Below are 26964 nucleotides of genomic sequence, written 5' to 3'. Positions count from 1 at the left end.
GTTTGATAAATTTATAATTGCAATTTAAATCAGCATATAATCTGCACTTGCTTTTAAACACAGATAACTTGCAGGTTATCTGTATGAAATTACAATAATTATGAACAGTTGGTATAGTATTCTCAGGGATTGTATACATTCATATTTTTTATATTAATGCGTTTCTACAGTTTAAAAAAAAATTATAACATTGGAATCATTTCACAAGTTGAGTCAATAATTTTGAAACTTTCTTGATTCTAACATAAATTTGGAGTTGAATTTTGAGATTTTTTATGAGGAAAAATTTTTAAATAAAACAAAACTTAAAGAAATTCATTAAGTAACAAGTTAGAAGAACAATACAAATGCCATGAAACAATTAATAATTGACAGCTTTGTATCTTTTTTCTTCTGCATATACAATAACTATTTGTTTTAATACTACATTTGGTTTATAATTTCATCCTGAAGACATTTTAAAAGTAAAAAATGGAGTTCAAATGAGATTTGCTGTCAACAGACATTTAAACTAATGCAACTGTTGAGTAGTTCTAAATGAAAATATTTGTTATTGATGCTTAATGCAGTGGTTTCCAAACTTTCTGTACCTCCACCCCTCTTTTACAGAAAAGAATTTTGTTCACCGTGGCTCAACTCTTGTTGAGACGTTTTGGCAAGAATGTGGATGGATTTTTAGCATTCGTACATGAGTTGTTTAGACGAGAGTTGTGAATTACACATAACCATTTTGCTGATTCATTTTTTCGACATCAATTTGACCTTTTTTGTTTGTTTGTATTAAAAAATGATAATTTGGTAAAAGCTGTATGCCCCTTTAGATAGTCTTGCGCCCCACAGATTGGAAAATGCTGGCTTAATGCATTACATGGTCTTGCCATAAACTTCTGATTGTTGATTTTGGACAGCAAATGTAAGACATCATTGACTGTAAGACACACTTCTACTTGGAGAAATAAAAATGAGTGAAAAAAGTTCTTCATAGAATCAAGGAAATGTGATTGAAATGTTTAATATAAATTTAAATACAGTTGAATCTTGATTAAGTATTGTGGACTGTTAAAGGTATCTTTTTGGATAATCAAATGCTTGAATGATAAGAAATGTTTGGTAAATTATTTAAAAAAATGGTTTATAAAACAAGATTGTCAAGTTTAGAAGACTATTGAATATTGAAAATTAAGTGAAAGTAGTCTTGCACCCCACAGATTGGAAAACACTGGCTTAGTGAAAAATCTTCTGTTGATTCACTGTTATTGATTTTTTTTATATATGAAAACTTATCTGAATTTGTATGGAAAATATTTCATTTATTACATTAATCTGACTTTAAATATTTTAATTTTGTATTTTAAATATATTAAAAGTGATTGAAATGGTCAATTCTGTATATGGAATAACATTCTTGTTACTTAATTTGCAGTTCATTTGGGAGATCTTGTAAATCAAATTGCAGTGCATTTTAAATATCCTTTTCTCTACACTTTTAAATTTTAAATATCTTTCTTTCATCAAGGTTTTATAATTAGGATCATTCTACAGTTTGATGATACTAGACAAATTTATCTCTCAAATGATATGATTGTAATTTATGCATTTATCTTTTACAATTCTACAATAATCAATCCAGAGAAGGATTTGAACATTCACTTCTGCTTATTTTGAAGATGTGTTATTAGTTTTGTTACCTGGACCTTCATCTAATTGTTGATTACAGACAAATTAGAATTAATCTAAAAGGTATGACCATATTGATGATGATAATATCTTTCTCTTATTCTAGGGCTAAATTAGGTTTTCTAACTCAGGTCTGCCTCAATGGAGCCTTTTCCAGTATCTGTTTATCGCATATGATTACTGGTAGGATGTAATTCACTACTCCCATGTGTGCCTCAGAAAAGTGATTAGGAATACCAGATACCAGACTTATGCTCTGTTATAGAGGCTGATAAACATGGAGGACACCATTTGTGTGCAGGACCCAAGGCTTTTTCTTATTCTCTTATAATGTACAATACAATCTCATTTTCTTTCTTATTGTCAAGAAGTTGCAAGGCATTACCTTTCCCACATTAATGCTTGTCTGTCACTCTCTGCCAGCCCCACTGCTGTTTAACATGAGTTTAATAGTAAATAGCATATGAAAAATGTCACTAGCTGACCACTGGATGACACCAAAAACAGGCATTAGAATGCAGAAATCTGACAACTACTAATTTTGAACTTTGACAGTACTATTGGAATTTGATAATTATGTTATTATAAAGATAAATATTCTAATAATTCCAAAATTCAGCTTTATCAATGTACAGATATGTTGCATGTTTTAAGATATATAATTTTGCTGCTATGGAATTTTTGATTTAATTATTAATAAAATAGTATTAAAAAAATGAGTATAAAGCTTGAGAGATGTTTCATTATTGTATGTAATAACATCAACTCTTAACTTGATATAATTGATTAGAACCAAATGGTAGTAAGACCATGAGTGCTTGAAGTGTTGTTGTCGTGTATAACCTGTACAGTTATATCTAAATTAATAGTTCTAGAAGCAAAGATCTTACGGAGGTCTGGGTAGCATAATTGGCAATGCATCTGCACGGTATGCAGAAGTTGCAGGTTCGAATTCCATCTCAGGGCAATTCTTTTCTTCCAGAAAAAGTAATGTATTAAAATTATTAAAATTAATATGGGATGGCAACATGACAGCATACCTCTAGTCGAATTAATTATTAACTGATTATTTACTTAATCTTAGAATAGCCAGATATTATTCGGCAGCATTGTTTGGCCTTAATTTAATTGTTGGGTTTTTGAATTGTGTTTTAATTTGTGCGCTTCTACCTATATAAATATATTACATATTATTTTTTATATCATGTATATAGTTTCCAATTTCCATTTGCTGTATAAAGCTATGCCAACGTTAGCCATATAGTATCACTTACTTATACCTATTATAAGTAGTGTTATTGAATGCAGAAATTTAAACTGTTTCTGCCAAACATTTGTATTGTATTTGTTGTCATATCATCACTAATTAAATTTGTTTTTTTATTTTTTTAAAATTGTTTTCTGTAATTCAATTATTATGCCTTTGTGTCCTTTGTAATAGCTGAAAATTATCTTTGTATACTAGTACATTTATCAATTAACAGGACTTATTATACTGGAATATTATGGATGCAGATACAAAGTCTTACTGATCAGAATCACTAAATAAAAATATTATTTCTGATCAGTAAGACTTTGTATCTGCATCCATAATATTCCAGTATAATAAGTCCTGTTAATTGATAAATGTACTAGTATACAAAGATAATTTTCAGCTGTTTTCTGTAATGTTTGGCAAATGTAAGCTGAATGGTGTTCTTAGTGGCATAGAAAATATGGAGTAGGAATGTTTATTATTTACACCAAAATTTCTATTTGGCATGTTACTTTAGCTTGGATTTTATCGGTGTCAATATTACTTAATTTAGGCATAAGTAGGCCTAAGCCTCCATTCATTTTAAATAAAGTTTACTTTCATGATTGTATTATGCATAACAAAACTTCTAATGAATGGAAATGGACATCCAGTTGATCAAGTGGTTAAGCTACCACTCTTTGATTTGGAGGACCTGAGAATGAATCTAGACAAGTCAAAAAAATGTGTCTGCCCACATATATTAGGCTAGTCTCTTACCATCTGGCTGTTATGAGCCTGGCTGAATTTCATTAAAGGACTTTCTTAGTATCTTCAGGGCAGAAAGAATTAAAAAAAAACACAAATGGAAACAACTGTGTTTTTGTAGTAAACTTTACAAGTGCAATTTTGCAATAGTATTTTATATATTCTGTAGAACAACAATAGGCAATTAACTCAGTATGTTTACTTATTGCCTATATTTATTTTTTCAGTAAGTAATTGTCTCTCAATCAAAAAAAAGAATCCTTTCAATAGACTACCTCACAGCTATTCAGGTTAAAAACTCCTTTATTGTTTTTCACAAATGCATTTCAGGCTAGTTTAATACAACTACCATTAGAAAATTCAATGTATATTTTAAACATGCAAATGAATTAAAATGGAAAATTAACTATAGAAACGATATTAACATTTTTTTTCCATATTTATCACAAAGGTTATTAAAGCAGAGAATTTAATATAAAGAGACTGTTTTTTTCAATTACCAGTTCATGGTCCAGTGCCAGTCTGCGAAAAAATTTCACCAGTCAGCGGAAGAACATTTGATGGTAACAATGCTGGCATAGTTACTTGAAACTTCTATGATTTCAGAGTTGCACCAGTCTAATGCAATTTGCAATGTGCATTTATTTGAGAGTTGCATATTTAGACTCAATTTAAGCTTTTTTTTAATATTACAGTAATTCCTCCATTTTTGTGAGTAATTGGTTTCACGAAAACAGTGCGTAAGTCTGGCTACTGTGTACGTGGAGCTACGGAAAGCTCTTTAAAATAGGGATCGTATTCTCAAATACAGCATTTTTATTCTTACTGAGGTAGAAAAGTTATAACTAAAGGGTTTCACCTCAGATCTCTCTAGTTTCATGGATTAATTTTAGGAAAAGAAATATGAGTACAGTCACACATAATCAAGAACCTCTAAAGTCCAGTAACACAAATTTTAATGAAAATGAATGTTTTTGACTGTACCCATGGTTGTCTACTGTTCAAATTCTTTTACAGGTGGCCCTCGACTTTTACACATTCTACTTTCGCACAATTCGCTATTTCACACATTTTTAGAAATTCAACTTTTTAAATATTTTTGTCAATAATGAAAAAATTTGCTTCCGTGCAGAATGCTCATACACTACTAAGTGCTGTAGCTCGCTCTAAGTTCTCAGACACACATTACTTCCTACAATAGCGGACTTCTCGGAATCCTAATCACTACTGTGTTGTTCCAAGCAAGAGGTCAAAACAGTTTCAGTCCTGCATTAGGGCGTGTGTTGATATGTTGAGTGTTTTGCTAGTTTATTTGATTATGTTTAAATATTTCGTCCTTATTAATTGATAAACATGAGTGAGAAATGAAGAAACTGCAGTGTTGATTTGAACAAAAAGAAATTAAGGACTCATAAACTTCATATGATCGAGACAAAGATGGAAATAATTAAATGTTCTGAAAACGGTGAATCTTTTGCTTCAATTGGATCTATGATATGTTCAATTTTGAAAAATAAGAGTAAAATTAAGGAATACATTCAGAATTGTGGAAATATTAATATGAAGAGAACTCACTATGTATGGCATTACCAAAACGCCATACACAGTGAGTTCCCTTCATATTAATATTACTTGGCGTGAATAGCATACTAGACTATATCGTGAAAATATGTCTTCAAAGATTGTTTCCAAAAGACATGTCATAGTGAGGATGAAATGGAAAGATTTTTGTCATCATGGATTGATGATCAACATCAAAGTAATGTCCTTCTGAGTTTTTCAATTATTCAAGCTAAGGCTCTTAGTTTGCATGAAGATTGGAAGACTAGATTAAATGAAAATTCTAACATGGTGTTTCAATCAAGTAATGACTAGTTCAACAAATTTAAAATGAGATATGGTATTCAACTAATTCTTGACAACTTTATAAAGAAACACCCGAAAGCACTTAAACATGCCTCATTAACTTCATTATGTATACATATTGATAAATAAATGCTTAAAAAACAGTTTTTGGTGCATATTTTTTTACATCTCTCTACTTTCAAACATTCAACATTTGCACACACTTTCAGGAACCAATTATGTGCGAAAGTCGAGGACTGCTTGTATATATGTTTGGTGGTGTTCCAAATTTTTAAAAATAATTTTTCAAATATGTTTGTTTTATGCATTCTATTTTGGAATTTTGCTGGTTAAAAACCTGATGCAGACTGTAGGTACGATTGAAAACGTTCTTTTCATTAAAATTTGTATTACTGGACTTTGAAGGTTCTTTATTGTGTGTGATTCATTCCAGTAATTTGGTAAGAAGATAGTTTAATCTATGAGTACAGTACTATAGACCAGCACTTCTCAAACTTTTTGATCATACAACCCAGTACATTTATTTGTAAGGGTTCTGTAACCCAAATGTTTATAATATAATATTTTTAAAAATTCTGTTAAACCTGAGTCACTGCATATTATACAACAAAATAAAATTATGCATTATTGATAATAACTTTGTGTGTGAATGTAACATTGAGTACATTTCTATTAAGAGTTATTTGGGCCAATTTCAATTTGTAACAAATAGAGTAGAGTTTTGCTAGTCCAAACGTCCACCTAATCTGAACATGTTTCAGTTGGTGGAGAGGAAATTTTCTCTAACGAAAGGTCCACTTAGGGGTGTTCTCCTTTCTCTTTCCTGAGTGAACCACATGAATAAGGCTTCATCAAGCTTGTCAAACATTGAGGGTTTTGCTGTTTGTCAATTTTCAATTGATTTTTCTGAAGTAGAGACACAAGACTGCTTGATTGTTGCATGGTTTTTTTTCAGTCGGTTATTGTAGCCTTGCCCACTCTAAACTTTATACCAATTTTGTTGTACTTCCACTATAGTCCAGTCTTTTCAAAATGTCCAGCTTATCTATCAACATACACGTTGTGTATTTCTGTTTCATGGCCATTGCAGCAGCAGACTAAACTAAACTAAAGTAATGTATAGCAAAGAGTACATTCAGCATTCACAGTTAAGCATGATAACTCACACAGTAGCATCTGTCAGCTGATTGGAATCCTGGATTGTGTATTAAAAACGTTTTTTACAGTTATAATAATTTTAAGGTAGACAATGAAAGCAGGTTGCCATTTCAAAATTACAAAAGTTGTTTTTGTTAACTGTTTGTGCCCTCTATTGAGTACAAGTCAGATGAAATAAAGGGTGGGGAGCTGACGTCATTGATGATGTTGGATCTATATAAACCAGACGTGTTTTAATGCTTGCTTCTGCATTATTTCAGTTATTTGGCTAATCCGAACTTGGCTCAGTTGAATTAGTTTAGACTAGCAGGACTCTATTGTAAATTACTTCAATTTCAGTTTTTATTATTGAAATTTAACTATTAAGAAAATGTAAAACTGACAATTGTAAATAAAATAGAGACTCCTGAATAATTTTGAAATAATTTTCCTCTGAAAAATATTACAAGATTTTTTATAAACTTAATGAAATGCTGTTTTAAAATGTTCTTTTCAGATTGTATTGATAAGAAGATTTTGTCAATTTCATTTTATATATACACAAAAAAATTCTTTAACAATTATTTATCGATCTACTTGTGCAAAAATTCATCTGATATTTATTTCACAATTTATTGTTATATATGAGAATAAACCTAAAACTTTGAATAAAGAAGGAAATATTTACAAAACTATTGCAGATTAAATGGTTTAATGACTACCACCTTACATAAAATATCTATTTTGACGTATTTAAAATAGAAAAGAAAAATCAATTTTGTATACACAAATTCTATAATTTTAACTTTATTACTAAATGGCAATTATAAGAAAAGTAGTTTTCTTATAATTATTATTTTCAGTATTAAGTTTTCAGCACTTAACAAATGCATCTATGTTTTTAGTTCTTAGAGAATATTCCAAGTATTTCTGTGGAAGGTAGTATCATATCACAATCCATTAAAATTCTAATGTTACCCATAGTTTCAGAAATGGTGCTGTGGTAATTTAGTACATTTCTATATGTGCACGTAATAAGGACTATAATAGCCAGTTTGTACTTGATTTCGATCTATGGCAAGCCAGCATGTCATGAGTCACACTGTAATGGCATTTGTAGTTTTAGTGCTCTCATATCTGGAACTTCTGTTGCATGCATGCAATCTTTGACATACCCACAAAGAATAAACTTCAAAGCAGTGATGTCAGCTGATTGAGCAAGCTAAGAAATGGAACTATGCCAACCTATCTGGTGATCTAAATTGTTCGGCAGCAAAGGTCCAGATTTCCATCACACGGTAGTGCCGGTCCTTGTCAAGCATAAGCACATGAAACTTGGAATACTAACCAATGTTCTCCAACATATTTCATTCACATATCTGAAACAAGTTGATTTTACAAAACAGTTCAAAATTGTGGAGGTTTGAGAGGAGCATACTACTCTCATGTAAGAGATTACTGATAACAAGAAGCACTTTTTGATGTAGTGATCATATATTTCTACATATATTATTTAAAATTGAAAAATGTTTCAATTGTGTTAAAGTGAATTTGCATAAATGGAGGGATGACAGTATCTGCATTAACCAATTCAATATCTGATTATATCTGATATTGGTTAGATTGTTTTAGGATGATATGATGATCCATAAATTACAGAGTATTTTTAGTTTGAAATGTATATCACAGTATGTCTTGTGACTCCCTACTATTTTGTCTCTCTCTCTATAATTATGATACCATTTGCAACCTTCTATCTCTGTGAAAAATGTTCGTCAGTGACTACCAACAAAAGCAAGAAATTGCTTTGAACTTGAAAATGATTTAATTGTATGTGCTCGAATACAGAGCCCAGATTTGAAAAGGTAGTTTCTGAAAACCAAGCACATGTTTCATACTAATTGTTTGTTGTAAATACAAAATGTATGTTAATATGGCATTTTTGTTTTATTGTGTGAAACCTGTTGTGACTTTTTACAATGCTTCTAGTGACTCACACTTTGGAAATCTCTGCATTACATAATAGACAGTGATAAATGTTTGTTTTGGATAATTCATACTGATGTCCACACCAGTATGAATTATCAAAACAGTAATGAATTGGGCAAAAATCATAGGAGTCATTCCCAGTCGATGCCGTAAATAACCATGGATGGTTTTATGTGAAATTAAATGGGTTGGACAGAGGTCCAGGTAGCAAACTGGCAACATATCTGCACTGTAATTGGGAGTTGTGGGTTCAAGTCCATTCTGGGCCAATTCTTTTCCTCCAGATTATTCTAAATTATTTAGTAAATATTAATTTAATTATGAATATTAAATTTAATGAGAGATAGTACCTAATGCCTACCTCTAGTACCAAATTACATAGAATTTAATTAGTAATACAGTAGTAGTGGTAAACTTGCCTGATTCATTACAGTGATCATTTGTCTTATTACTTTTCTTAGATTTAAAAACACTTTATGTACCGGTACATATAAACATCTCAAAGCCCAATGTTTTTAACAATACAAATACAAAAGTCACATGTACAAATACTTTATTTGCATTTCATTATAGCAGTTTTTATTATATTTGGAGAAGATAAAGTTTTAATATTAACATTATGTTTTACATGTACAGTACCTACATAAATATGATAAACAGCAATGTTGCTATGGAACTTAACAATGCCTGGAATTAGATCCTGCACCACATAAACTAAACATGATTAACTAATAGTGAGGTTGAGGCCGAAGTTTTAAACGCGAAAACGTGTACGTTGCACGTTCAGCACCACTTTCCTTTAAGCCTAGAAGTTTGCCAATGGTGTTTGGAAAGTCAGTGTAATCATGTTCGACATTCCAAACGCCATTGTCAAACTTCTAGACTTACGGGAAAGCGGCGCTGAACGTCTGACGTACATGTTTTTGTGTTTAAAACTTTGGCGTCAACATCGCTAATAAATTAATAACATTGGTGGTATGTCTGGCTAGTGGTAGATAGGTAGACCTATCACATGCATTCACAAGTATTCGATTTTCAAACTAAATGTTCTCATATCATATGTTCTATTTCAATGTTACAATACTTTTATATGGCCAAAGTTAATATTTGTTTTGGTTACCTTAATAAGCAGTTTTAAGAAATTATTTTAATAATAGTGTGTGCCAGCAACCTGAGACAGTGGAGGATTACTAAATGTGCAGATTGTACATGAACACATGACTACACAATTACAAAAGCCCCAGTTTGGTAAACTACGCCCTGTCCTATCCCTAGCTATGACTTGGGTAACTTATGTTTTCCTAAAATAAAACTGTAATAAAAATGTAAACCATTTTTGTTTTGCTTGTCTAATCCCTTATTTTTTCTACTGTCAATGTTGATGACTTCATGGCACTGAAGATGCACAAGAGTGTTTTGTACATTTTCTGTTTTGAAAGATCCAAATGTCAGCTGCAACTATTGTGTGAGGAATATCTTATTTTACAATTCATTATACTAATCCCTTCTAACATGTCTGTAGTGCTCCACACAGAATGTGCATGTCCTCTTTCGCTTTTCCTGGGATTTCAGGAAGAGTATTGCTTAAAAACTGAATACATGCAAAGGCTGATTTACGGAATGTGACTATCGCAGACACTTTGTACTTGAAACTGCAATATACGTGGATTCGTTTCATTTGAACAAACTCGTGACTTATTAGCAACCTTGCTTCAACAAGTCACAATGATGTCACAGATAATCTAATCTATCAAATTTTTTTGTTCTTTGTCACATTTTCAAACCAATCAATGATCAATGATGAAATCGGAATTGCATGTTAGATCACGTTCTTACTATTTATGAGAGAAACCAATACTTTTGTGTGTGTGCTCAGAACTATTTGAATATTGTACTCTAGTGCATCACACAAACATTTGAATCACTGAAAGTCTAGTAGACATAATTTTGGGTATGACAAAATATTGATGGTGGGCATCTGCTGGTTAGGCAAACGGGTCATTTGCCTACTAGATTAGGCCTACTAACTAAGGGCAAGAAGGTTTGGAAGTTGGAACTTACAATTACTGTATTTTACGGACTATAAGACGCACTTTTTTCTACAAAAAATTGCCTCCAAAATTCAGGTGTGTCTTATAGTCCGTAGCATCTTGAAGGTATTTTTTTAAAAAATTGCTTAAAAATTAAGGTGCGTCTTATAGTCTGTAGCGTCTTATAGTCCATAAAATACGGTAATTCCTTAAAGCTTGTTGGAAAATTCTATTCTCTACCTCAGTAGTACGATAGATTACCTGATATAAACTTGGTTAGCCTGATTCAAAGAATAATAATGATAGTGCGTGTATACAACTTTATCAAGGAGTGTCCCTTAGTGATGTTGTAGTGGATGCCAATGATGATAGTCTTATTGTGTAAGTCAGCCTTAAAGATAAGTTCACACTTTATCTCTTCAGACTGATCATTGTTCTGTCATATTTCCATAAAAGCATTGTTGGTTATCCAACTAGTCGATCAACTTCGTGCACAGAATCCCAAAAATCTTCACTCTGCTACTAACCTGAGATGCACTTCGGGTCCTTTTAAATTTAACTTGTATCCTTTGCATATCAACATAGACTCGTCTTTGCTGTTGCACATTACAGCAGCCCTGCCAAGATTTTTGAAATGTACTGTACATATGTTATCATCCTATGTGCTTTGAATTAGCAATATTTAAATCAATGTAAATAAGAAATTTAAAAAATTTTAATTGTATAAGAATTCATTACATGGTTACATAGAAAACAGTCAAAGATTTCTACAGTATGATCAAAAAGTCCCTGTGTAGTGAGTCATGTCCATGTAGCTCAGCTGAGTGGTGTCATCATAACTCACTTTAACTCTAATTCAAACACTGTAAGACTGGAATAAAGTATGTCATAAAAAATGCAAACCTATGGACCTTATAAATTAAATTCCAGTATAGTTTAATGTAGATTGAAAATGTTTGTATTTCATTTGCATTAAACTATACTGGAATTTTATTTATAAGGTTTGCATTTTTTGTGATTTACTTAAATACTGGAGTGTATACCAAATAACCAAGATGCCAGATTAACTCATTAAACAGAAAATCGGCCATAATGTAGTTAATCCGTTCAAGGCAAAATTAGCCAAAGGGAAAGTTTTCGACTGGTTTTGCTATACAAATTCCCCTCATAGCCTGATGGGCGAAAACAATTTCTTCTCTAGGTACATAGAAAGAAGAAATTTTAGGAGCTTAAAGAGTTAAGGAAAGGGTACTATATTATGAAATTATAAAAGTTAAATCCGGAAAAATAATCAAATAATAAACAGCTTTCGGTGAAAGTTTCTTTACTATATTAAGAAATGTTACAAATTCTTGTAGTCAAAAACACTTTTGAATGACTGTTTTATGTGTATAATTAATTCTTTATATCATAATAAAAGAAACTTTAATGAGTTATAATATGGAGAAGCAATGTAATATTATTCTACGATCTGTTGATAATTAGAAAGATAATAATTTAGTATGATAAATGTGGCTTGAAGTGTGCAGCAGATGTTTGTAATTGGTTCTGTTGGCTTGCGCACGAAGACTTTGGAAAAGAAGATACTTTTGTATTTTATCTTCACGTGTTTATTACATTTTAATAGAAGAAAGAAGAAGAAGAAGAACATTACCATAAATACAATAATTTCACTTGAAAATGGTTTGTCTAAAATTATGACCAATTTTCTTATAGCCAGATGCAGATGCTTTCTTATTTAATACATATTTGTAACTTGGAGAATCCATCTATATACTAGAAGTAGATAATGCAAATATAAATAATGAACAGCAGAACCTTAATGTTTTTTTTTTTTTTCCTTCCAGTAGAAAATACAGATTAGTTTATTTTATAGTGTCGTAATGGCTCCTCTTCAACTAACAGTGAAATAATTTTGTTACTGGGTGATCACATGAAAGTAGAACTTGTGAGAAGTGGTGCAAGAAGTTTGATAATGCTACAAGTCTGACTTTACAACACCGTGAGCCATGTTGATCTTGATTTTATCAGATGATAATATTTTCCTAATGATTTTTTAAAACATTTTCCATCCTTCCTTTTACGAACCTTACACAATCCGAAGGAAGATTCATGCCTGCACGATGCAGCGGTCACATAAATGTTGGTAACTTCTGTTAAATTCATCTTTTGAAAAAATTAGCTGAAAATTTGTTTTTTGTTGTAGAATCAAAATATGCAATAAAAGAAATAGGGGTTCCCATTTAAGAAAATGAAATTGAACTCAAGTCTTGAATGTACTTCATTATGTCTATATAGTACATACATACATATTTTCATGCCTTTTCCCTTTCAGGTTGACAGTGAATGAGCCGCTTCCACACTGCTTGATCCAAACATACCTCTCTCGCCTCTTCCAGGTGCTTTTGTACACATTTACGCTGACTTCAACCACACATATTCGCAATGTTCTTTGCAATCAAAGCATCATACACACCATCTATCCATCTTTCAGCGGGCGGCCCCTGGGTTGCTTGACTAAAATCTATTTGTCATTACTTCATTCTAAGATTTTTATCCATTTCTTGAATTACGGAGAGGGATTTGCAATGTAAAATCTTGATATTTTGTCATTGTAAGAGCTGCTGCAAACTACTGCTTTGTGAGAGCAAAACACTAGCAAATGTGATGACGTCTAAGGTCTCGCCCCTTCTTCGCACTTGTGCAGTTATAGTATAGGCTGACTGAGAGCCATGGAGGTCTTTGGGTGTAAGTCATCCCAACCGGCACTGCAAGTGGACCAATACAGTTATATTTAAATTAGTCTGGAATCAAAGATTGGGCAGAGGTCTGGGTAGTGCAACTAGTAATGTGTATGCACATTAAATAGGATTTGTGGGTTCAGTTTGCACTCTGGGACAATCTTGTTTGCAGAATATTCTAAAATTAAATTAATAAATTAATTTATTGTTGTTATATTTTATAAGAGATGACAGCCGGGCAACCTTCCTCCTTCCAAGTTGCTTATTAATTATTAATCCATAAGGCCCTTAAAGAATCTGGCTCTGTGTTTGGCATTTATGATTGAAAGATTTAATCAAACTACAATAAAGTGAATAACAATTTAAACTTTTTTTTTTCCTGTTTTGAATGTAAAGAAATTAGGTTATAGGAATGGGACTTATGAGTGCATCTAATCTATTTTTTGGCATTATTGTCTTGGCTGTCAATGTAGTAATGTAAAAGTATGCCAAAGAACTGAAGTCTTTGTGGCAGAAAGATGCATCTCAAAGACAGCCATTGTTTGACTGATTTATTCATCAGATGGGAAGCGTGGACTTTTTAAATTTGGGAAACAGCTAGAAATTTTATGCAGTCAAATGACGATTACAGAAAGACTGAGGAAGGGATTCTTAGTGCTCTTGCTGATTATTATTGTGAAACTGCAGCATGCCCTTGGCTTCTATTTGTAGAATTGTATTTCAATCTGACAAAAATATTGTTACTCAAGAAGTTAAATGTCTTTAGGCTACATCTTTCTATCTACCAGGCTATGATTTACTGTTAAGATAAATATCTCTACAAATGCATTAGACTTATTCTGTCTACTTTTTAAACTCTCATTTCAGCACTAAGTTATTTATGTTCAAAATAAATAAATAAAAATGAAATATTTTTGACTTTTTTCTCATAAAATGAATAAGAAAGTCCAGTGTTAATGATGATAATTTATGTACTATGGTTTTTTTTGTTTTATGTCTTCAAAGTGGTGGTGACGGAAGTTTTTTTTCTCTGCAGGCTAGCAAGACTGTAATAGAAAAACTATTGAAAATATTACATGTATAATATTGCGTGTGTGCATGTGCACATGCACAAATATAGAGTAATTCAAGAAACGTTGGTCTCAAACTTCAGGAGTATATAGAGGGGTTGAAATAGACTAAGTTTTTCAAATAGGAACCAGTGTTTGTTGACATAGTCCCAAGTCAGTAAGGAACTGTACCGTTGATAGCATACTAATGAACAAATGTTTAATGACAAAACAAAGAATACATAAATGTAGATTTAATACATATGAAATGATGCTGTTATGAAAGTTTTCGGAATTGGTAACCTCCACACTCAATGTAGGCACTGCATGTGTCGAGTGTGGGGGACAATTGATGGGATATGCCAGAGTTCCCTTTGAAGGAAACTCTCCTGCTCACTCAGTCAAATATCTTAGGTGTTTCCCAGGTCACATCCACTACTGCAAGAATTCCAGCTGACAGTTTTTCTGGGTCATCCACCACAGTAATTTTTAATTGCCCCCGAGAAGTGTACAGTACATCAGATGGCCTATACTGACTAGAAGTTTAAACTACATTTATACTGTCGATGCAGTTTAGTAAATTAGCATTGTTAAATTGAAGGTATTTATTCATTTTAACATAGAACTAAGTATTTCACCAATAAGTAATGAAAAATAATAAAAACTTTGATTTAAATCCATCAAAGGTTTAGTTTTTGATATGGAATATGGAAGAAATTGCAGGAGGAATTAAGTAAAATTCTTATATGGCTGGGGAAGAATGAAAAATGTAATTATATTTAATAATTAATTTTTATTCTTTGTTGTTTTCATTTTAATCTTTTGTTACTGGTGTTATTTTGGGGGACATCAATTATCTTGTGACATTTCTTTTTGATAAAAAAAATTATTGTAATTATAAAGAAATGAAGATAGAAGAATCAGCAGTTCCAAATCTGGAAACATTTGATATCTAGAATCTGAAAGTTGTACTTTTCCCTTGCCGATAAGTCACCATTGTGTATTCAGTACTGGAGGTGACTTGGATGATGTAGTCTTATCACTTGCATTGTGAAGTTTTAATAAATTCTTAAAGTGTTGTTATTGGAAGATATGGGATTCACAGTTTTGAAGCCCCTTTTGTATTATAATTTTATTGTGTCGAGTACAAGGGACGGTCCAAAACTTAGTTAACAAGATGCGTTCCTAGGATATTTGTGAATAAGACTTCTAAACTGAATTTGTTAAAGCATTGTTAATTGTGCACCAAACAACTTTTGTAAAATATCAAATTTATATAGTTCTTCCTCTTGGAGAAAATTGAAGGTATCGATGTTGTCAAATGGGGTTGATACTTCCCGACGACCAGTCAGAATGTCCAAAAGTACTGGGATTTGAGTAGAATTTTTTGTCTAGAGTTCCAAAATATGGAGTAAAATTTGTAAATAATAAAGTAATTGAGTAAGACAGTAGCAACGGTTAACCAACTTTCGGACTATACTGATTAATGAAATCAAAGCCCTTCTGTTTGTTTAGTCTTCATCTGTTTCTCTTGGCATTTGGCTCCACTTATCTAGCCAGCTTAGCGGTTCTTAAAGTAAAATTACACACCCGAGTGTTCCGCATACCAACCTGAAATTCTGTTCTTACATGACTGAATTTTTTGGGTCACACCTAAGGTGATTCTTGCAGGGATAAGAAGTTGACAGGCACAAGTGGCTGGCCGAGAGTGACTGGATTTAAGTAGTTCATAGACTATAAGTCAGATAACTTCACTAGCACGTAATACAATAATTTAATCTTTTATAAATCATAAATATGTATTGTGAAGCATTGTTAACATACAGTCAAGTGTTTGATGCATGACAAATAAGACGACTACATAAAAATTAATAATCTGTATTTAAATGTCAGTTGCAGGGTATTAAGATGCTTTGGTGCTAGTAAACAAAGGTCCCCTGTTAATGGATACTAGAATAAATGGCTACATCAATAACAAGCTAATATAGACAGTAACGTAGAAATTGTTATTCTCGATATTAACTTGTTATTGATGAATGTAATGGACAAATTAGTTTGTGTGGCCACCGTTTGTCCGTGCATAATTAAGATCAGAATGATGATTTCTGATTAAATTCAGTCAGAAATTTGCAATTTGCATGCCACCATTTCGCATTAATTCGAAAGGGAATTGTATTGTAATTCATTTTTGGCACTTTTTGAAAGCGTAACAAATTTTGGCGATAAATTTCGATGCCCGAAGCCCTAAACGATTGCCAAATATTAAAATAACGTGCTCGAAATCGTTTACATTTCGGAATTTCTTAGCGTTTTCGTCAAGTTTTCGGGGAGTGTAAGCCGGTGACCTAACCGAAATGCTCCTGTCACTGGATAAACAAAATCTCTTAAGCATTCTCCAGTTCCCGAGAGATGCCGGCTCCGCAATTTTTCGATACAAAACACGGCAGGGCGGGGGGGGGGACGAAGGAGGAGGAGCGCATACCACGAGGTGACTCGTCGCGACGTTTAATAATTGCCTCTTACCACCGTTTCCTTCCCGTAACGGCGGTGAGTCACACGCGCCGCCTCCAGAAACACGTGACTCCGCCACCGCACTCCCGTATCTGCCCTCCAGAAACGGCCCTTTTTTGTAGTGTGGGGGGAAGGAGGGAATGCCTGCTTCGTTCACCCGTTCTGCCCGACACGCCCCGCGTGACGTTTACTCCCCGTTTAATTCGCCATTCCTCCAACGCAATCGATCGGGTCGGAACAGGTGACTCGGAGATGTGACACCCCGCCGCTCGTGCGGATGGGTATTTCGAGATCGTAGCATCTGGAGGGGGTGTCTTATCACTCGTCTTCGCGCGTTAAGTATCCGGACGGGAGAGGGGAGGCTGATCTGACGTGTTTCCGGTTCTGGAAACTCGATCGGAATGGGATCCCTCGTTCGCTTCCGATTGATTCGGGTCTCGCGCCGATCCTACGCGCCATTTAACGGATGATAACCCAAGCGGAGGGCGAAGAGACGATGGGGTGGAGCGCGCTGGCGATAGGAAATCGATGGAAGAGGGGTGGCGCTTCGCCGCGACGTCCCAGATCGCGCCGATGGTCCCGTCCCACGCTGGCGAAAATTGTGGGAAAAATCGGTCGATTTTGTATCGTTTCCGTGCTGTACTCCTTCGCTACCTGCAGGAGTGGTGGCGTGCGCTGTCATCGGAAGGGTGCGAGGCGAAACGCGTAACGCCTCTTCGTCACGTTTAATTGAACTGGACTTTAGAAGAGGAGAAAGCCGTGTTAAAAATTCGCACGTGTAAGAAACAGTGTGTTATTTGACTGTCGGAACCACCGCGACTTAGCGAAACTCGCGTAAATTAATACCATTCTGACCGCGTCGCGTCGGCGCGCCGCATCGATCGGGAAACGCCGCGCCGGCTTTCCATTTCCGTTTCGGTGCGCGAAGCGGGAACGGGTCGACGCCCCGCGCTACGACAGATTTTACGCTTCACGCTCGGACGGACCGGCGCTCGTCCCGTCGAGAGTTACGCTTTAGTATATTATGTTTTTGTTTTTTTCCACGGGGAAGTTTTCTGTTTCCGACTGCGTCGACGGAGCGACGCGCAGTGCGACCTCCCGGCGCCTTAGTCGATTAAGCACCGAACGTTAATCGGTTCCGGAAATAGAGCGAGGAGACCGACGCCGCTCTCTCGCCTTCTTCCGGTTGAACACTAAATTTTCGTTCGGGAATTAAGAAAAGAGAACGTTACGCCTCTATTAATAGAACCAGGCGAAGCGTTTTCGCTTCCGGGAAACGTGACGCTTCCCGAATCGCGCCGGCGGGGCGCACGTTCGTGTAAGATTAGAAGTCGATCGGATGAGAGGGGGGAGCGAGAGAGAGGAGCGACATTCATTTAGGAAATAATCATCCGTCTCTGTTGTTTCCTAACAAGTTATCGACTTGTCGCGTCGCCTCTGTAAGCTTTACGAGCGAGAACGCGGCGCACCGGCGATTTCCGTTTTTCTCTCCCTTCCCCTTCTCTTCGTTTGGATGAATCTAGAGTTTAATTCCGTTGGCGGGGGAAGCGGGCGGAGAGAGAGTGGCCATGAGTGACGCAATATCGTTTCTATCGCCGGCGATAAACTGGAATTATTCGTCTATTTATATCCCGCGGTGCCGCGTTACGCGAACGAACTGGCAGAAAATCGAAGCGGAGCGTGTAAATGGCTAACGACCCCCCCGTGGCCTACGCTCTTTTCTCCATCGACCTTTCGCTCCGGTGGCGCTCGATCCGCGATTCGCGTCGCCGCCGTTTCCGTAATACTGTATGCGGCGGAAGGCGCTCGCGTTGCTTCGGTGAGCGTCGCAAGCGTCACGCCGGTGCGGAGGCCTCGAAATTAGTTTTGCTTGCACGTCCGAGCACCCTACTCCTTCCCCTCGTACCGGCAGTTGCTCTGACGTATGGCAGCGATGACGTCACTTCTTTCATCTATGGTTACGTATGAATGTGTTTACTGTTGCTCTCGGCTTTCGGTGTCGACCTTTAAAGTGTTATGAATCGAAAGTGTGTTTATATCGATCAGATAAGGATAAAATACTTGTAGCTTTGTATGTAGTAGTTGCCGTTAATTCTTGTGTTCGGGAGGGGGGGACGGAAGAGAGCGAAAACGGGATTTTGTCGTCACGTGATTAACCCGTTTTTTCCCCACTTGGCTCTGTAAACAAGAAGAGTAATTAAATAACACATTATACGTCAGAGACAGAGAATTATTGTTTGTGTTTTTTCCCTGATGTAATGCAGATGGAAAGTTTTTTCTTTTTTACTCAATTTTCAACAAATTTAGATGCTCTGAATTAGTGGTCATAGGGACAAATATAAAATAAACGACTGCTTGCATTTTTTGGAGTGCAAGAGCTTGTGGGCTTGCCTAAAAGTCAGTTAACTGCGTTCTGCTCGGACAGAGAGAAATTCACGATAGCTCGTCAAAAGGCACAAGGAGCAAGAAGGGTCTTGTTTAGAATGCTTTCTGTAAAGTTGTAAATAATAATAAGATTTTAATATGACCCTTACGCTGGTTAACTTGACTTTCTGACCACCTTGTGTGTGTCGTCGACTGTTGCATTCCAAATGTACAATGGTTGCCACATACGGTTTTATTGAATAATACTTTAAATGGATAAGTTTTTCGTGTAAATGACGGTTATACACAGTGCGGCAATTATATTTCAGGACTGGATCTATAAAAATGAAACAAAACAATTTTATTCAAATCCTTTTATTAAATTATTCAAAATACTCTCCTCCTGCTTCAATACACTTTTTACAGCGATTCAATAGTGATTCAAATGCCTGCTCAAGCTCAATTTTCGGTATTGCCTCTAATATGCGCATAGACTCTCTTTGGATGGTTTCAATATCATTAAAAATGCGTCCTTTCAACTTCATTTTCATTTTTGGAAATAAAGAGAAGTCACATGGTGCTAAATCGGGGGAATACGGCTTATGATTCAACACACAGACTTGATTTCGTGCCAAAAATTGACGAACAATCAATGATGTGTGACTCGGTGCACTATCGTGTAACAAACACCAGTCATCAGAATTGCGATATTCTGGACGAATTCTTCTCATTAATCGTTGTAAAACTCCCAAGTAGAAAGCAACAGTAACTGTTTGACCCTGTGGGACGAACTCACGGTGGATGATGCCTTTGCTATCGAAGAAAACAATGAACATCGTCTTGATTTTTAATGGAACTTTTCGTGTTTTCTTGGCTTGAGGTGATGATTTTGACTTCCATTCGGCACTTTGACGTTTTGTTTGTGGGTCATATTGAAAACACCAGGTCTTGTCACCAGTAACAATTGATTTGAGGAAGGTTGAGCTGTTATTTGCTGTTTGTACAATCTTACTGGAATGTTCTAGTCTCATCAATTTTTGCTCTTGGTTAGTGTGTGCGGAACAAATTTAGCACAGACTTTTGTTTTGCCCAAATCTTCTTTAAGAATTTGTCGTATTGTCTGTTTGTTAATGTTTAATGCCTGTTCCATCATTCTCAGTGTCGCATTGCGATCGTTGGATACAAATTCTTGCACTTTTTGAATCGAATCTGCTGTTCGAATTGTTATTGGCCTTCCCACACGTTTGTCGTCCTCCAGTGATTGTCTGCCTTCCAAAAATTGCTTGTGCCACTCAAAAGTCTTTGACTGTGATAAACACTCACTTCCATACACTTTTTGCATCATTTTGAACGTTTCTGTGGCACTTGTGCCAAGTTTAGCGTGAAATTTAATAACAGCACGTTGTTCCATTATTGTTTTCCGACATGTAACAAAATAAACTGATAAACAAAATATCAAAAACAATGATAAATGTCAACCGATTTAAATAAAAGTTTTAGGTTATGTTCATATATGTCCAAACTTCATGTGACATAAAATTTAAACAGATGTCGCTACAGGTTGCTGAGATATAGCTTCAGTCCCGGAATTTAATTGCCGCACTGTGTATATTATTTCGGTGTGTGACTTTAGAGAGCAATTCAGTATTACCAGATATTGCAGTTGTGTTTATTTACATAAATAATAAATAAATAATATATGCCTACTGTATCTAAATAAACTATAAAAGATATAAATAACACCTTTTTAACAATTCAGCAAATGTTTAATTCGTTAAAAAACATTTTTCGACCGATTTCAGCAGCCTTTATCGGTTATTCTATCAGGTCTTCATAGAATAACCAACGAAGACTGCTGAAGTTGGTCAAAAATGTTTTTTAATGAATTAAACATTTGCTGGTTTGTTAAAAGGGTGTTATTTATATCTTTTATAGTGTTTATTTACACTTTCATTTTGTTAGTGGATCATTTGTAGTTTGAATAAAAACATTGAGCAGGTAACTTGTTATGTTTTTAAAATTCAATTCTCGATGGTGGTTGGTGAAGACGGCCAAAAATATTAATTTATGCGGCTAGATTTTTGAAAGTATTTGTTCTTTGGCTGCTAAATAATGCTTTTCTTTTGTAACTTAGATTTAATATTTTATAAAAGAGTTACCAATACATGCATTTTGAATTGCCACAACAACTAATAGGGTTGTTCTCTTCAGCTTTCCTACAAAAGATTTATGTTTATAGTAATGTTTGTGTTTTTAATGTAAGAAAATGTAAATTAATCACATTAATTGGTAATTAAAATCTGCTTTATTTTATACTTTGATAATGAATTTTAAGACTATGTTTTTGCTTTTTATGCAAATATAGTATCAAAAATGTTTATCTGGTTGTAAATTAGCAGACTTGTTTATTAGTAAGTTTACAAGGAATAGAAAGAATAGCCAATTTTGTGTATTGTTTAATTAAAATAGATTATGACAATAACAAATTTCTCTCTAATAATTTTTCTATTATATTTTTAGGATTGCCAGCCTCAAGTCGGTGGAGAAATATAATGGACAATTGTCGCACTCGAAGAATCTTCTCTCATCGGTTGTCTTCAGTAATGGAAACCACATGAATTTTGGAAATGCTGAGAAATGTTTATTGCTGAATGGAAGGAAGAAAGGTGTTCGCTACATGAACACCTATTCCTTTGTCATCTATGATAATTGTTATAACATATTTTACTTATTTTGCCTGGAACGGAGGGCAGACTGCCTGAAAGTGAGCGAGGAGTGCTCGGCAGAAAGCCATGGCTAAAAAATCAGATGTTACGCGTACTTTTAATGTTGCGGTCGTGGGACTGTCTGGAACGGAGAAGGAGAAAGGGAGCACGGGCGTTGGAAAGTCTTGCCTCTGTAACAGATTCATTCGGCCTCTCGCCGACGACTATTACACGGATCACATCTCTGTTCTTAGTCAGACGGATTTCAGTGGCAGAGTAGTGAATAATGATCATTTTCTATATTGGGGAGAGGTGCACCAAGACTAGCGAGGAAGGAACGGATTTTAACTTCCATGTAGTGGAACAGACGGAATTCATTGACGACTCCTCGTTTCAACCCTTCAAGAGTGGTAAAACGGATCCGTACTATAAAAGATGCAGTATTACCAAGCTCACTTCCGCAGAGAAGCTGATGTATATCTGCAAGAATCAGTTGGGTGAGTTTATGTTTTTAAGGATTAATGTTTTTTCCACTTAAAAATATCGAATTAATGAGAAACACGACAGTAGATACTTTATTACAGAACATAAAGTTTATTTTCCTGTTTATAGCACGCTTAACTTTTTACATTTTAATTCATTTAAATTTTAACCAATTTATTTAAACATGCAAGTACAGTTACTTTACATAATTAAATAATGCTTTATATACCAAGTTAGCTATTTGAAATTAAAAGCAATCTTTAATTTTTGATGATTTTTATAATTTTAAAGGATTTGTCAATATTTAAAGTTACATAAAACACAATTAGTTGTTAAAATATTTAAATAAAATCTAATTTACGAAACAAAAAATATAATGTAAACAAATTAGCGTATTCTAACGTCAATAAATAACTACTGTAATTATAGATAAAAAAAATAACAGTGAATAATTATCATAAACTATGCTAAAATTTAAGTTTGTTTATCTTATTTTCATTACAATATCAAATGTAAATTGGAGCATGTTTTTCGTTACATTGTTATATACATAAAAGAAACAACTTTACTTTGAAAATAGACATATTGTTGATGCTTGCAACACTATACACTGTATTCTCCTTGAATGCCCCTAGTTTTGCAGATTAATTTTGGAGAAAGAAATATGATAGAGTATTGTAGATAATAGTAACAGAAAAAGTCAGTTACTTCATTAAGTTTATATAAATATAAACATATATAAACCCTGTTTTTAGATTAAAGTCAAAGTATTGCTGGAACTAAATTAATAGTTCTGGAAGTGAAGATAGGCCGGAGGTCTGGGTAGCGTAATTGGCAACTCGGTTACAAGATAAGTGGAACTGTGGGTTTGAGTCCAGCTTCAGACCAATGTTTTACTTCCAGAATATTCTAAATAAATTATTAAAAAATGTTAATCTAATTTTAATTATTAAATTTTTCAAGATATAGAATCTAATGCCTACTTCTACACCAAGTTACTTAACAATTATTAATAGAAGCATGAATATAGCCTGATATACTCTGGCAATAATTTGGGTTTAAATCAATACATTCCCACATAAGCTTCTGACATGGCACATATGATATCTGATGTGTACTGATATTTGGCCTACATCCAAGCCTGCACGTTAGCAGTTGTGCCATTAATTGCATCCACAATTTTCGTATGTTGGGCTTTCGTCCAGAATTTTTGTAGCATAGATTGGATCTTCAGAGTGCCTGCAGAGAGTAAAGTTCAAACAGATGATGTTTGGCAATTGGGTGGACTGAGAAATGGGTGTAAAACTTTTAGTATTGACCAAAATTCTCTGATGCATTTTATTTGCATATCTAAACAAATGGATTTTACAAAACAGTTTAAATGTAGGAATGTTTGAGGAGAACTCCCTGCATATTTTGTTAATGATAAAGTTAACTTAAAAAAATATTGTAGATTATGGTTAGGAAATCTTTTAATTAGATTGTTTTGAATAAAATTATACAAAAATTGCATTTGAAATTGTCTTAGAATTAAAAGTGTACAATGTTGGAAGTAAGTACTATTATACTTCATACACAAAAACTAGTGTATGGGTCGAGTGACAAGAAAAACAGATGCCAAAGTCGAAATTATTCAATGGTCATGTCTGGTATGGAAACTTTATATTTGTTAGTCGTTAATTTCTAGTTTATAATAATTTTTATGTAGTTATTGTAATTATAGTTATTTTAATAACTCTTCAGAAATCTTTACATTTTAACATGCAAAGTGGCATTTTTGGTGTCTGAAAAAACATCGAAGATGCCTCTTGTTTTTCGGTAGGAAACATTCAGTCTAGATTTAATTCTTTATGTAAAAATAAACAAGTGCATCCTTTTCATTAGTATGCATATTTACTTTTGTCTTTAATAAATAGTAAAATAATCAAAGAAGTGTGTTGGAATAAATTGTTTTATGATTTATCATCAGTAAATGACTTTATTTATATGCCTATTTTATATACCTGTATAACAGAGATTGCGTAAAATGATTGCGAATGAAAAATGTTTAAGAAAGCCTTGAGATAGAAAAACTAAAGAAGAATAGCAAGACTTTGAAACTGGCAAATTCATAATGTGACGTAACTTTATTTATAAGACAAATGATATTCATTTCACATTTATATCTAAAGGAAATCATTAAAACAAATCAAAAATGTTTGCTGTGATTGTTTTATTGCGTAATACCATACAACTGTGTTTGCATCGTTGAAAAATATCATAATTTTTATTGAATGTTTTATGTTAATGACCATTTAATGAAACGTTTCTTGAGCATGCAAATAGAATAAATACTGATATATCTGTAAAAGTACTTCTCGTTCACTCCAGCACCAAATCCTTTCCTTTTGCTGAATGTTTTTGGGTTCGTTTATAACAAATCTTTGGACTTTCCAAAACAAACAAAAGTGGATGCTTGTTTTCTAATTGAGGACATCGCTTGATGAAGGTGTTATGTTATGATCATCATCATCAAAACTCAATCGTCCTGTGTGGATGAAGGTGTAATATACAGGTATAGGATAAAATAATAGGAACACCCCTTTTGAAATGTGTTGTACTTCGACCGTCCAATACAGCCTGCCACTTGTCACAGCAGTCTGCCATCCAGTGGTGGTGAAGGGGAAGGCATCAGTTGAGCATTTGGCAGTGTGACAGTTGCATGAGAAAATTCTGTTCCCAGCAAAGCGTCATTATGTCCGACCTGTCCGATGCGCAAAGAAGCATTATTATTGGAGCTCGCCTCGCTGGAACGTTCGTATCTAGAACAGCCAACCTTATGGGTGTTTCAAATTCCACTGTGTCAAGAGTTATGACAGCCTACACAAAACTGAGAAAGGTGTCCTCTGCGAAGCAGAACAGTGGGCGAAAGTTGAAGTTGACCGACCAGGATAGACGAGCGTTGAAGAGGATAGTCACCTGAAAATGTAAGACTACACTGTCGCAGATAACCTCCAAGATGAACACACATCTCCAGAACCCCATATCCACCAAAACTATTCAACAGGAGCTGCATGCTGTGAGCATTCATGGCCAAATAGCTATCTCAAAGCTGTTAGTGTTGTTGCAGAATGCTATGAAGCGACAACAGTAGTGCCGAGACCATCGAAACTGGACACAACAGCAATGGGAACAGGTCATTTGGTCTGACGAATCATCATTTACATTATTTCAGACCACTGGACGTGTGTTCATCTGGTGAACACTGGCAGAGGCATTTCATGTTCACTGTATAGTTCCTACCTTAAAGCATGGAGGGGCTCTGTGATGCTGTAGGGAGTGATATTGTGGTGTGGCTTGGGGTCACTTGTAGACCTGAGGGAAAACAAACATACCACTGAGCCTGTTACCGGTGTGTGTCTTCTAATAAACAGACTGTTACAAATGTTTTTGAACTCTCAGGTTCTTCTTCAGGTAACTAATAACTCCTGAACAAATGCAATTCAAATTAAATTTAATTGGAACACCAGTCAGAATTCTATCGCATGGATATCAATAACGTCATTTGGGCATGCGCCCCTTTAAGAGCTGTAGATTATCGTACGTTCTTGTCTACGAGTGCCTGCCAGGTTGTTGACAGGGTGATTTCATTTTTATGGTTAATGCAATTACCATCTTTGAGTGTAGCCATGCAGATGTAAGTAGCCTCTAGCCATCTAAGATGGTGTATGTGTTGCATAGTGTGGATCACCTTCGCTTGATTGAACATTGGTTCTACGCCCGTGTCTGAGGTGTAGATGGCTAGAGCAGAGGTGGTCCTTGCGTGTAGAATATCCACTGTATGCTCTTTCATTCTCACTTCTAGGGAGTGCTTGGTGGATCCTACGCAGACCAGGTTTCTGTCCCATCTATGGTCCATGAGTGGGATGGTGTACACACCCGGGAGTTGTTCTTTGTTGGAAGTGTCTTTTCCATTCCGTAAAATGTCAAATATTGTAGCACATCTTCTATAAGCGATGCGAATATTCTTTTTCTTAGCTATCACAGAGTATAGCATTTTAAGGTACAGATTGTAAGTAACCGGGATGATACTGGATGGAACTTTGTTGGATGCCTGGGTTGGGTCTAGTTCTTAGAAACAGTGTCATCTGCAGATCAATTTATATGTGATGGCAGGATAAGCATGTTTTTTGGCTACATGTTCAATACCTTTCAGCTTGGCTTGGAGAACTATCTGAGAAGATGAGTGTGTGTAGGTCTTCTTAATTAATGTGTTAAAGGCTGCCATAGATAATGGGGAGGGTCACACAACCCTGCCAGTATATATAGATGTTCCGATCGGTTTATGATATACTTCCGTGTGGATTGCTGTTTGTTTGAACTTGATGTTAATGTCGAGGAAATGACCCTGGTCTATCTCTAGGGTCAAGC

At 34.7% G+C, this 26964-nt stretch overlaps 1 protein-coding gene across 1 annotated transcript in view; it reads left to right on the top strand.

Moving 5' to 3' along the window:
• RhoGAPp190 (Rho GTPase-activating protein 190) overlaps positions 1–26964 on the top strand; it is a 144701-nt gene that overhangs the window by 22458 nt on the left and 95279 nt on the right. The window contains 2 exon segments of the mRNA XM_067265321.1: positions 21887–22386; positions 22388–22568. Coding sequence (XP_067121422.1) covers positions 22159–22386; positions 22388–22568 — 409 coding nt within the window. The 5' untranslated portion in view covers positions 21887–22158.

Source organism: Centruroides vittatus, unplaced genomic scaffold (genome assembly GCF_030686945.1).
Source record: "Centruroides vittatus isolate TY-2023 unplaced genomic scaffold, ASM3068694v2 contig_221, whole genome shotgun sequence".
Taxonomy (NCBI): Eukaryota; Metazoa; Arthropoda; class Arachnida; order Scorpiones; family Buthidae; genus Centruroides; species Centruroides vittatus.
The sequence above is the reverse complement of the archived record's forward strand: the minus strand, read 5'-3'. Positions and strand labels throughout refer to the sequence as shown.